General features: G+C 34.6%; 2 protein-coding genes and 1 non-coding gene across 3 annotated transcripts; 2 read left to right on the forward strand and 1 right to left on the reverse strand.

The window, feature by feature from the left end:
* The first annotated feature begins 856 nt into the window (after positions 1-856).
* On the forward strand, positions 857-7784 carry LOC123316746. Its single transcript, XM_044902962.1, has 5 exons — positions 857-1126; positions 4049-4165; positions 5334-5722; positions 6502-6523; positions 6780-7784. Exons 1-5 carry the CDS (start codon positions 1060-1062, stop codon positions 7034-7036), a joined length of 852 nt encoding a protein of 283 aa, XP_044758897.1. The 5' UTR covers positions 857-1059; the 3' UTR covers positions 7037-7784.
* Positions 7785-7980: 196 nt separating this feature from the next.
* Trnae-cuc lies at positions 7981-8052 on the reverse strand. Its single transcript has one exon. It is a non-coding gene; the product is annotated as a tRNA-Glu (tRNA).
* A 505-nt stretch (positions 8053-8557) lies between these two features.
* LOC123317499 (cytosolic endo-beta-N-acetylglucosaminidase) lies at positions 8558-12006 on the forward strand. Its single transcript, XM_044904070.1, has 7 exons — positions 8558-8843; positions 9110-9261; positions 9927-10224; positions 10307-10472; positions 10525-10737; positions 11205-11665; positions 11829-12006. The coding sequence occupies exons 1-7, from the start codon at positions 8563-8565 to the stop codon at positions 11950-11952; spliced, it is 1695 nt and encodes a 564-aa protein (XP_044760005.1). The 5' UTR covers positions 8558-8562; the 3' UTR covers positions 11953-12006.
* Positions 12007-12269: the final 263 nt, after the last annotated feature.

Below are 12269 nucleotides of genomic sequence, written 5' to 3' on the forward strand. Positions count from 1 at the left end.
ATAGAAATCTACAATTCATCTCCAGCAACTTTCGTCCAATTGCCCAAGATGGCGCTCCTTAAGCGCATTGGTGGATGCACTCTTTTATCTAACTACAATAATTTTGCGCATTCACCAAATAATAATATCCGACTGAAAATTTTCAACAACGGAAATGGTTTCTGATGAAACGTTCTTTATATGTTTTCGATGACATTCCTTTTCGAATTAGAGATTTGCTACTTCCGATAGATCTGAACAGATGGCAGTTAGAATCAAAATTTGAATCTCACTAGATCAGAATTTTTTGTGGGTTTCGACTATGGGGGGTCTTTACCCTCCATAGTTTCGAATTTAAGCTTCAGAAAATAAACGATAGTCCTTGCTTCTGTTTTGTTTATCATTGGAAAATGTCAAAATAAGGTGGACATTATCAATCGAAAAAAAAATTTAATGAAATAAATTTTGATCAAAGTGAGGTCCTATAAGGTTTGGACACCAAGAAATAAATTTTCTCATATGATCTTCTGTATTTTGTATACATTTGAGGTGCAATTCCCAAGAAATTATCTCCTGCGATAGAAATTTTTTATAAAAATACATCACAAAAAAAATTGTTCCTCTGCAGTGAATTACGAGCAATTCCCTATATAACAAAACATCGTTACGACACTGTGCATCATTGTATGAAACGATCACTGGATCCATGAATGAAAAATTGATCACGAATTATCTACAAGAAAACAACATCAATAAAACAACTTGTTTTTCGCCCCAATTCCTTGTGAACGCACGATCGTCGATACCAAAATTTGCTCGAATTCAGGGAAATGCTAACAAACAATGTCGTCCCTATGGATAAAAGTCTCGTGCACAAAATTCCCTCATCTCGCATCTTGGGGTCTCGGTTTATAGCTCGCGCTGACAGAAAAAAAAGAAGAGTAGTACTAGAAAAAGCCGGTCCCCGCTCTTTTTCATGAAATCTGTTAATCAACCATGTTAAAGGTCAATTGAACTCCATCAATTCAGCATCAGTATTCAAGAAGTGTTTATTGGTGACACATCGAGTGAGATTTCAAGATGAAATACTTCAACGTTTTAGGATTTTTCTTCCTCGTCTACATCTTGGTAGTCGTTTATTCTGGTGGTGAGTATTCAACCCCATTCATATTCGATTTAATCGTTTTATCGTCAAATTAACATTGAAAAAAAACACGTTTCAGACTGAACCTACTCACAATTCATGTGGAAATATGAATTATAAACAAATTATTCTAATAAATAATTAGTAACAATATAAATGAGTGCAATAAGTTGAAAAAAATATGTTCAACGTCAAATTTTTTATGAATTTTCTTCCTACGCCATGTTTATTTTTGTTCTATTTTTATTTGGATCACAAGTCTTTTTTCTTTCCCACATTGTATTCAATTTGCGTTCAGTGTGAAAATAAATGCTGTTTTTGGACTGAAAAGTACCCCAATTTAAATACATATTGACAATGGACGCCAATGCAGTACGATAATTCGTATGTATTTAAAAACTAAATTGAAATTACTGAAATTAAATTTAGTGTTCCAGATTTATTTATCGATATTAAATTTTTTCCCAAAAAAATGCAGTAGCAAGATATATACGAATCTACAGATTGAAATATAATTCATTGTGGATGTCTTTTGTAATAGTTCAAAAAAATTAATGATATATAAGTAAACGTTTTTCTTTGAAGAAGAAAAAATTCAATACACTGATTCCCAGTATAACTTCGTAAAAAAACGTTATAAATAAGTAAGTCTCTGAAAATGCTTCAATTCCTATCTTGTATTATAACTAAAAGCTTTCAAATTGGATGGGCAGTTTTCAAGATCAAAATCAAAATATTGATTTTCAATTTCATCACTAAAATTATAGACTAAATATGTAGTTGGAAAATTGAAGGCAAAATAGCAGCTATATTCTTTTTAATCAAGAAAAATCAGCCATTAGATAAAAAAAATTGTAGAAACTGATTCTGGGTTATAGTTTTATATTTCCAGAAATGGAAAAAATTCCGATTTGTTTCAAATGAAATTCATCTGAATTTATTCCATTATGTTAACTTTCACTGAAATACTGAGACTTCAAACTACAATATCCGTTGAATAAACTGCAAGAGGCGATGATATGAGAAGTCATCAATTAAATTGTTTATGTCCAAGTAAAACATTAATGGAAGGCTGGTACAGTTTACAGTAGACAGTTCCCAGGTTAATAAGTAAAGACATTATTAAGCTGAATTCTCACTTGGGTCTGCAATTGATGGTGACAAAGCGCTCCACATTTCACACAGACATTTTTACATAAAAACCGTTAAAAATCCCATTAAATTGAAAAACTTTCTTGTCTCTTGCAATTTTTCATGAAACGCAAGATTTTTGAGGAAAACCTAAAAATGTGCTTGAACGCATTTCGAGATTCGTATGGACTTTTAGGTACTACCCATTTAGTTCATCACATATTCAGATTTTTATTCAAAAGTCTCGCATTTCATCATTCATTAACAAATATCAAAAAAAAGGGTCTTCTTATTTAGACTCGAGAATCTGTGACCAAATTTTGTCACATTCATTTCAGTACATCCTGTATAAATTAAAATGAAGCACCGACAAGGAGAAACTTGACAGTTCTTTCTGATAATTTTGAAGTGAATGACAGAAAAAATTCTATGCTGGGGGGCTATAAAATTAAAATTTTCGTTATTCCATAACCAGTTGATCTAAATATTCCCAACTCGTACAATAAAAAGTATTACATGAAGTATTATTGTGGTAATATAATTATTGTCTTGTATACTTTTGTCGTGTTTTGAATTCCAGAGTTTCATTTTGTTGTGAAACTAGCCAATATGAGAGTTATTTTCTGGTTTTTCTAATCAGAAAAGATAAAATATTCTACATAAAAAAGTAATCCTATAACCAGCTTTGCGTCTACGGATCAATTTAGTTTTGGTATGACGCAAAGCCGAGAAAAATTTATATTCACTTTTAATAATCGCAATTCAATCGGTCCCAAAATAGCTCCCCATAAATCGGATTATGTTATTTTTAGACTACCTACGAAATAGCGACCATATTGCAGCTCAGAATTGATCAATTGGTAAACGATTTATCGACATGATACACAGGGCGATCCTTCCAGTTCTACACATACAGTGTTTAAAAATGTATACTGAATTTCATTCGTCTCTGTCGAATTATATATCAACGTCAAATCCAGACTCCGGACACCCTGTATACGACACGAATCGTACTTCTTATCGAAATGCATCCAATATATCTGTTCGGAATTGAATGAATGATGGGCTGTCACGTTTATTACGGTCCAATAATTGAAACTTCGTTAGTTGATCAGTCATCACCGAAAATACTACAAGAAAAGAAGGATTCCTAGCCTGAGATGTTTTGAAATAGTTGGCGCTTAAGGGTCAACCGAGGATTAAGAGGCACGTGATCCCTTATCGTTCATTAAATGAAAGCTCATAGTTTTATGGGTTTCCCTAATCTAACAATTTTTATCGCGTCCAACGCTATACGAATCGAAAAAATCCATTTCCAATCAAAACAACTTTTATGGCTTCAAACTACTTCACGAGTTATGTACTTTATAAAGCGAAATTACTACCCTGTGTGTTTTCGCGTTTTTCTGAAATGACCACCCCTTAAACTTTGATCCCATCAAGGATTATTTTTCATAAAAAAAACGTCATGCTTGTCTATGGTTGGCAGGTTACAACATGTCAAATTTCATGATATAGGTTAACGTCAATTTGTCAGAAGACAGTTCTTTTTAACAGTTGCGGTAAATTCTATGTGATCTAGTCACAGAGTGGGGTGAATTGTTTCTTGGCCTCAGTAATGATAGATTTTTCTTCATTTCTATCTCTCAATCTAATATCACAATTTAAGTCTTTACGTTACCTTCTTTGAAAGACTATCCTCTGATACCATCGGACTGTCACACTCCACATTTTCCTAATAGCTGCAGTCGATGTTGATAATTTCGAAATTTCTGAAAAGAAAACTCATTTCAGCATGTTTACCCGAAGAGGAAGGTCTATCTAAACATTTGGAATGCAACAGATGTAGATGTCGGCGTGGAAATTGGCTTTGCACAAAAAAAGGCTGCGTTTCGAATTTTTTCAAGAGAGGTAAATCAGACATCTCATCAATCCAACCCCGCACTTTAAGCATATGTCGCCAAGTTCCTAGGGAAATACAGAAACCGAGAAATACCAAATAGATTCATTGTTCATTAAAAACCCAATTTTAGCCCTCGAAGTTGATCGATCGTTTTCACCAACGAATGAGACAAAATTGCAAAGCATTTTAGAGTTATTTGAGATTTTTTTAATACAATTTCATATACATTTCTGACGTTGACTACTTACTTTTTAGGATAATCGATAATCAAACTACTGTTATAGCTTTTGCATAGTTCTCCTTCTCAAAATGTCATCGGTAAGGGGACATTTATGTGCATAAATAAAAGATTAATCAGTTGATCTTGAATTTCCAATGTCTCACCGAATTCTAGTGAAATTTCATATCTTTTAAGAGAAAAGTTTCCGCACTTATTGAATTGAATAAGTACATCAGTGGTCGGTTCTGTGACGCATTTATGCTTATCTCTGTTGATTAATGACTTCATGTATAACTTATATCAATGAAAGATTCATGTAAACATCGAGATCAACTTAAAGTTGACGCTATACGAAATTTTAATTCACAAAGTGATTCTGAAAACGGCGTTTGAGAGTAGATATCCAAGAAACACTATTGGAGACATTCAAACTTTAGAAAAGTTTGACATGAAGATTTATCACATACATACTCTTAATCTCAAGAGTTCAGACTTTCGGAATATTTTTTATGGTTAACTCCACAATTTTCAACCCTCAAAATAAGTCAATCGAAACGATAGTCATGGACAACTGCCAATTTTTGTACCAAATTTAATCGCTTCATAAACAGATTTTTAATTTGTTTTTTGTGAAGAGTGATAATTTCAGTCCTCTACCTCTCAAGATTAATACTTATCCTGCTTGAAGTTTTTATTTATATGATAGATTCAACACCTTCTTTCGGAAAATGAGTTTACGCGGCAAATTTCAAACACTACGATGGCGCCATCTACCGGATCTACCGTGAATGAATGAGATTTGACGTGTGACGTGACCCTTAAATCAAAGCGCGGGAATTTCGAAAGGTTTCCTCGTCATCTGATAAGGAATGTGTTTATGACTGTGTCAACCTCGAAGATTTCTAGACAAAATTGTAAACTCCGAAATTAATAGTATGTTTTTCTCTTTTGCACAGAATTGCCCATAGCTGCAGATCTGAGGAACATACCATGCGCTCCCAACGATTATTTCCAAATCGACTGTAACACTTGTTACTGCAATCTGGAGCAATCTGGCTATCTTTGCACGGAAAATATATGCACGGGAGAAGACCACTCTATTGGTGGACCAACCACGCAAATACCACTGGCAAACTCCAGCATTCTGTTGATCGCCAACAACACCGCTCAAATAATCAATAAGGCATCTGACATCGAAGACAATAGCACTTTCGCACTACCCAAGATCGATATAACAGCTTTGAGGGACACGAGCAGACGACATCCGAAAATTTTCAGGTCGAATTCTTTTAAAGGCGTTGCCAGTTCTAACGCCACCGATGTGAAAAAAACGAATAGTTCACGCGTCAACTAGACCCAGGTAAACTATCATTTAGTAGCACTACGGTCAATTCAATTCCCTGCCATATCTCGAGAAATCTTCATCTTTATGAATGAAAATTGAGCCCTCTTTTGCGTTGTCATCGCATCACGAAAAAACAGTTTAAACGATTTTATTCATTTTTTGTGTGAAACCTTCTCCATACTTCAAAAAAGGTTTTAAAGGAAGAGAAATTCCGAAAAGTTGCTTAGGAAAATGAAAAAAACTAAATGAAATTTGAATTTCGCGCGCAAGTGTATGTTGGGTCGTCTACCCTCCACAAATTATTGACACTTGGTGGATGTTGACAGTTATCAAAGTGAACAACACGCCAATATTGCATTTTGCAGCATTTTGGTTAACATTCAATCAATTATTATGAGTCTGAGTGCTCATTGATCAGTACATCAATTATTAAATACTATACATAGCATATACATGTACAGTTTTTCTCAATATCATATGAATAAGTATATACCAACTTGATTTATCCACTGAAAAGTTTGAAACAAAAACTTTTTTCACTTTTCATACTATGCTCACTTAATTTTTCTTACTTCCAATTACTAAATATCCCCTAGTCTTGAAGATTTGAGACGACCATGTTTTTGAGGGTTGAAAATTGTGGAATAAACGTAAACAAAGCATCGAAAGTATTCCATGAAATGCTTTGATGTTATTCAATTCATTATACCTCTCTTCTCACTGCTCTCTATGGAGACTTCAAAAAGCTGTGAATCTATTTAGGTTTTGCGTTTTATAAGAGACTGAATACACGGATGAAAGGTGAAGGGCTAGGTTAAACTAAAGGCAATCCTTTTAGTTATAATGAAAAAACCATGGAGTTCCCAAACTCTTCAACGATCGTAGTTGAAAAAGTAGTTAAAATAATTAACCAAAATGGAGAAAACACACGCAGAAAGAACTATAAATATTCTGCTCTCACTCACCTTAATCCACCTGATTTTATCTTAATTCATCAGCTTCTTCATACCATGAAGAACCCACAACTTATCCATTGAAATACTCGATTTTCTTTCAGAATTATTCAGCTGCACCCCAGGACAAATGTTCAAAAAAGACTGCAACGACTGCAAATGCACACAGGACGGCAAAAACGCCATATGCACAACAAAAAACTGCTCTGCAGAACCCATCCTACTGTCACCAGCCTCTTCTACAGCAACTTCACTTCTGATTCCAGAAGAATCATCAGCAGTACCAGCGGAATCTACCACACACCCTTCAAGTCCTAGTCCAACAACTCCTGGAAACATGTCGAGTGTAGCAAACCTTTGATTCGATTCTCTTATAGATAGTGCAGTTGTTGCTTAAGTTTCGATTATTTTCAGCTTAAAGTTAGTCCATTAATTTATTAGATATCGACTTTTTCCGCCATGTGAAAAGCGTAAGAATATCTTAAAGATTTAGGAACTGAATTTTAATTGCAATATTTTCGATGTAGCGTAGATATTTCTGGAGTGTCATGGCATTTCACAGAATCATGTGGAATATAGATTTCGAACATATTCAACAATCCTTTATTCTAGTCACCACAGTAAAATGAAAAATGACTTATAAATTGAAGAGAAAAATCAATCTAATATCGCATTGTTATTATAAATTTTCTCTAAATTCTGGAATACTGTACTTTTTTTTCAATATTACTTTTTTCTCCGAATATTTATTTCGTACTCTGAGTCATTCAGAAAGCATGTAGCCTCAGTATTCCTATCTTACTTTCGCAGACAAAAGAGCAGACGTTCTTTCAATTCATCACAACAAAAAAAAACTATAAATGAGGACTGGAATACAAGGTTTTTTAATGCGATATCACTTCGAAATTTTCTGATTGATGTCCCAAATATAAATTGATGATGTAGTACGAGTATTTTACTTATTAATTAGTTAAGAAATTGTGTCAATTATAAGTTTTGTGTTATGTTAAGTCAACAATTATTCAAGAGTGTTTTCATCGAAATGTGATCACTCGTGTTGACAAGAACGTGAAGTATTCTGCTATTTTAATAAACTAATGATGAACTTATATTGTTTCATTATTTCAACCGAAAGATCTGAAGCAAAGCAGCACCAGACTATTTCTCCACTATTTCACTACGCCCTAATTTTCCTTTATTCCCGAGTAAAAAAATCTCCAGTTCATACACTCTTTTCAAAATCAGATTCAAATATTCCTCCCTGAGTAAATATTTTACAAGCTATCAATCGAGAAAAAAAAGAATTTCCGGTACCGGGAATCGAACCCGAGCCTCCTGGGTGAGAGCCAGGTATCCTAGCCACTAGACCATACCGGATGATGGTAGATTAGGGATTCCTCTGGTATAATAAGATTTAATAGGTCTTTTTATTCTCTAAAACGAGGTAATACGTGCATTGAAATTCGATAGCATCAATAGATAATCACAATTATTGACTCTAAACAGAAAAAAATATTTGTTAGACCTATGGTACATATCCACCTCTCGTCTCCGGTAGTTCAAATAACGTGACAAGAGGTCGTCATAACCTCAATAAATGATAAAATAAATACAAATTTCAAGATTATTTTCGCATAACAAAGTTGTATGATAATGATTCGATAAATATCTGAGGAAACCATAAAAAACAGTCGTTAAGAGAAACTGTTATTATCTAATCTTAACTCATAGTTGCGTGATCCTTTTTCCTTAGATATCGAATGTAATTTTTTCCCAACAGCTGAGTAGTACCTGCACTGAAGAACTGATCAGACAGCTTCGCATGAAAGTTTTTTGTTCAATATACGATGGAGCCTAGAAAAATTAGTGCAAGGGGGAAAAATGAAAATGATTGTTAAGGGGGAGAGATTTGAAGATCCCAAAACAACAATAACGGAGTGTGGACCACTGAAAAGTTTAGAAGAATTGGACATGATGATTGAAATACCTCCTGAATGGTTGAACAACATTACATCCATAGAGAAAAGAAGTGAAACAGTTGTTCAGAACGTTTTATCCGATTGCCATATTAACTGCTCCAACTATAAACAGAGACCTAGATTGGATGCTAAATTCACACCTAAGACGCTCGTCTGTCATGATTACAAGGGAGGGTATTTAGAAGATCGGTGAGAATAATACCATTTTCTGAAAAACAATGGAAAACAGACTACGATATCTTTGAGAATATAGGTTGTTTGAGTTTCTTCATAATCAGGGCTCAGCAATAATATGTGTGAGATGAAAAAGGGTATTACCTAATACAGTTTGAAAAAATTCTGTTTCCTCACTACACTATACCTTCACTATATTTTTAACATCAATACTTTCACTGCCTCTAAGCAATAAGTCAAAATTTTTTCATTATTCTATGAATCAATTGATATTTTTGCAGACATCTGGCTGTTGAAGTGGAAACAGGAAATCAATATACTTTTTATAATTGGTCTCATATTGATATTTTTGTGTACTTCAGTCACCATTTTATTACAATACCTCCTCTTTGCTGGATCAACGCTGCCCATCAAAAAGGAGTAAAAATTTTAGGTAAATAATAGCTTTGTTTTCTTCCTGTTTGACCCAATTCAGATCGGTGTAATCGAGATCAAAGATTATAGAGAACTCTATAATCTTTGATCGAGATGTATTTCAGTAGTTTCTAGCTGTTCTATGAACAGCAAGAAAATTACAGAATGTTTGTTGCTTGAAAATGTGAATTTTTTTGGTAAGTAGAAAGTTTTTTTTGAGAAATCGTAAAAAAATCGCAAAAAGTAATTTACATGATTATAATATACGTTTTCTTACATTGAACTCAATTTTTCACCATAGAACAAGTCCACTTAGAACCGTAGGGGTGGGCGGTCTTAGTGCAATGAAAAAAGAATATCCAAAGATTATAGAGTTACTCTATAATCTTTGGATTATAGTTACTCTTTGGGAATATCCATAGAGAAAGAAGTATGGGAATATCTTTGGGAATATCTATCGATGGATCATAGATTTTCTTCGTTTGATCACAGAACATCAATATTAGATATGAATTTTTCTATGAAAGAAAAACATAGACAATCATCGAAATCCATGACAGGGGTGGCCAAATTCGATTCGATATTGAACAATAGCCAATTCGATTAGTTTGAAAGGCGACTCTTCAAATTTTACGTGTATTTTCGTCGCTGAACAATAAAAATCACCCATCCTCCTTGTTCTAGGAACAATAATAACTGAATTCGAGGACGGCACTAAGATATGTGAAAAAATTTTCAAAGATTCGGACACGGTGCAGCATTTCATCAAAAAATTATGCAAAATTACTGAAATGTTCAAATTGGATGGTTGGCTTCTGAATATTGAGAATCCGTTAGAGGACACTGCGGTCCTGAAAGAATTTGTTGAAGGGTTAACGTCGCAGTTGCACTCTATAAATCCAGAAACTTTGATTATCTGGTATGACAGCGTCGTGGAAGATGGAAAACTCGAATGGCAGAATGAATTAAATGAGAAGAATTTGTGAGTAGCAGTACTCTATCTAAAATCCTGGAAGTTGAAGGGGGTGCCAACATCACAATCAAAATAACCGTGTTTTTTCAAGGTGTTTCTTCGAACGATGTGATGGTATATTCTTAAATTATGTTTGGACAGAAGAAAAACTGCTAAAATCCATTGAAATAGCTAAAGAAAGAACCATAGACGTATATGTTGGAGTCGATATATTCGGTAGGAACACATTTGGTGGAGGACAATTCAATAGCTACAAGGTGATACTGAAATACTCTTTATTTAGAGGAATAAATCGGCCCTTTTTTCAAGGCGGCAGAAGTGATAAGAAGGCATAGCTTGTCTATGGCTATTTTCGCGCCAGGTTGGACCCACGAATCTATCGTCCAGAGCGACAATTCTATAGGCTTGATGGAACATTTTTTCAATAAGGACTGCGCGTTTTGGAATAGTCTGTGGCCTTACTTATATACCCACCCCATAACCACGTACTTCAAAACTTCTTTCTACAGAGGCGCCGATACTGTAAGTATTTCTAAGGAACTGGACGTAATTCAGAAGAAAAACAAACAAAAATTACTTCGTAGAAGTGGAATCAACATAGATACATCAGAGATTATAGAGTAACTCTATACTCTTTGATAAATCACAGAAAACTGCTTTCCCCTATTTCTATGCATCGAGTATAGAAAAGTAAGTTTGATATACGATCTATGTTTCTATCATAGATAGAGAATCATATCTCTATGGTATCAATCGCAGCCATTTTTATCCATAGAAAGAATTTATGCACCACTTTGGTCGAATAGTCAATAATTATTATTGAAATCGACAATTATTGCGTTGATTATCTCAGAACATTCGAGAATTGGTCTTCTGATACCACCATATACGTTAGGTCTTCAACAGTTTTTCATGGGCCCATAGAAAAAACTTCATTGTTTCAATTGGCAGCAGAGAACGAATTTTTCATACAAATCCTTATTTTTCAGAACAGATTCAGCCTGTTCCTGCAACAAACGCAACTTTCGAAGATAGTCCATCCCAAATTCAGTTACCTGGTGCCCAATTACACAGAAATACCAACGTTAGAACGTAAATGTCACTGTATCCGATTGGAATACGAGAACGACGCCCCAACTTGTTTGATCAACAAACAGGGTCTCAAAAACGATCCGATCATCCATAACCTGTTCGTTTGCGACATAAAAGCCGTCGACGAAGTGGTGGTCTTCTTCAAGAAAAAGGCCGAGCCTTTCGGGGTACTCGGTTGGAGGTTGATGGTCACTTTGGAAAATGGTTCTCGTCATGTTGTGACGTTGAACGGAAAAAGACGGAACAGTGTGAACGTGAATTCATCGGTGACCCAGGTCAATCCACTTTCTCAAGAAAATGAGCTGGTAAAGATCCTCAAAAAGCAGTATTCGGTAGTTAGGGGAGTTTCGGAAATGGTGTAAGTTATCGTTCGTTCTTATTTCGTTATATTCTTCATTTTTCAGAAGATTGTTATGGAAACTCCGTTTATCTCTTGTTTTCAATTGGCTGACGCGTTGTGGTGGAGACATCCTGTACCCTTTTCAGTACAGATCTGTGCATTCAATTCACCTTTTTTTCAGGGTATACGTTTTCAACGTTCCAATGTGCCATATTCTTGAAATAGGTGCTATTTTAGAAGAAGGCGATGCAGTTTGTTTGGAAAGTTTTGGAATTGAACCTTCCACTAGGAAATTGTTGACTTGATTGCTTCGAAATTCTTCGTATGGAGATTTTCCTTCAATAAAAGTATTGTCATTACTCACCATGTTTTAGTTTCTTACTCGTACGTTTTTTATAAGTATAAGGCTTATTGTTAGTAACAGGCGCTTCAGTAATAGATTGGGTTAATAAAAAACAATTCAACAATTAGACATCACTATAATTTTGATTCATGATATGGGTCGAAATATTAGAACGTAGCAGATCTCTGTGGAGGTCCCATAAAGACTGAAACGCTTGAGACAGGCTATTTATAGTCAAAGTTCGCATCGATGCCTTTTCGAGCTACTATGAGTCGAAGG

The sequence above is a fragment of the Coccinella septempunctata genome, chromosome 7, assembly GCF_907165205.1.
Source record: "Coccinella septempunctata chromosome 7, icCocSept1.1, whole genome shotgun sequence".
NCBI lineage: Eukaryota > Metazoa > Arthropoda > Insecta > Coleoptera > Coccinellidae > Coccinella > Coccinella septempunctata.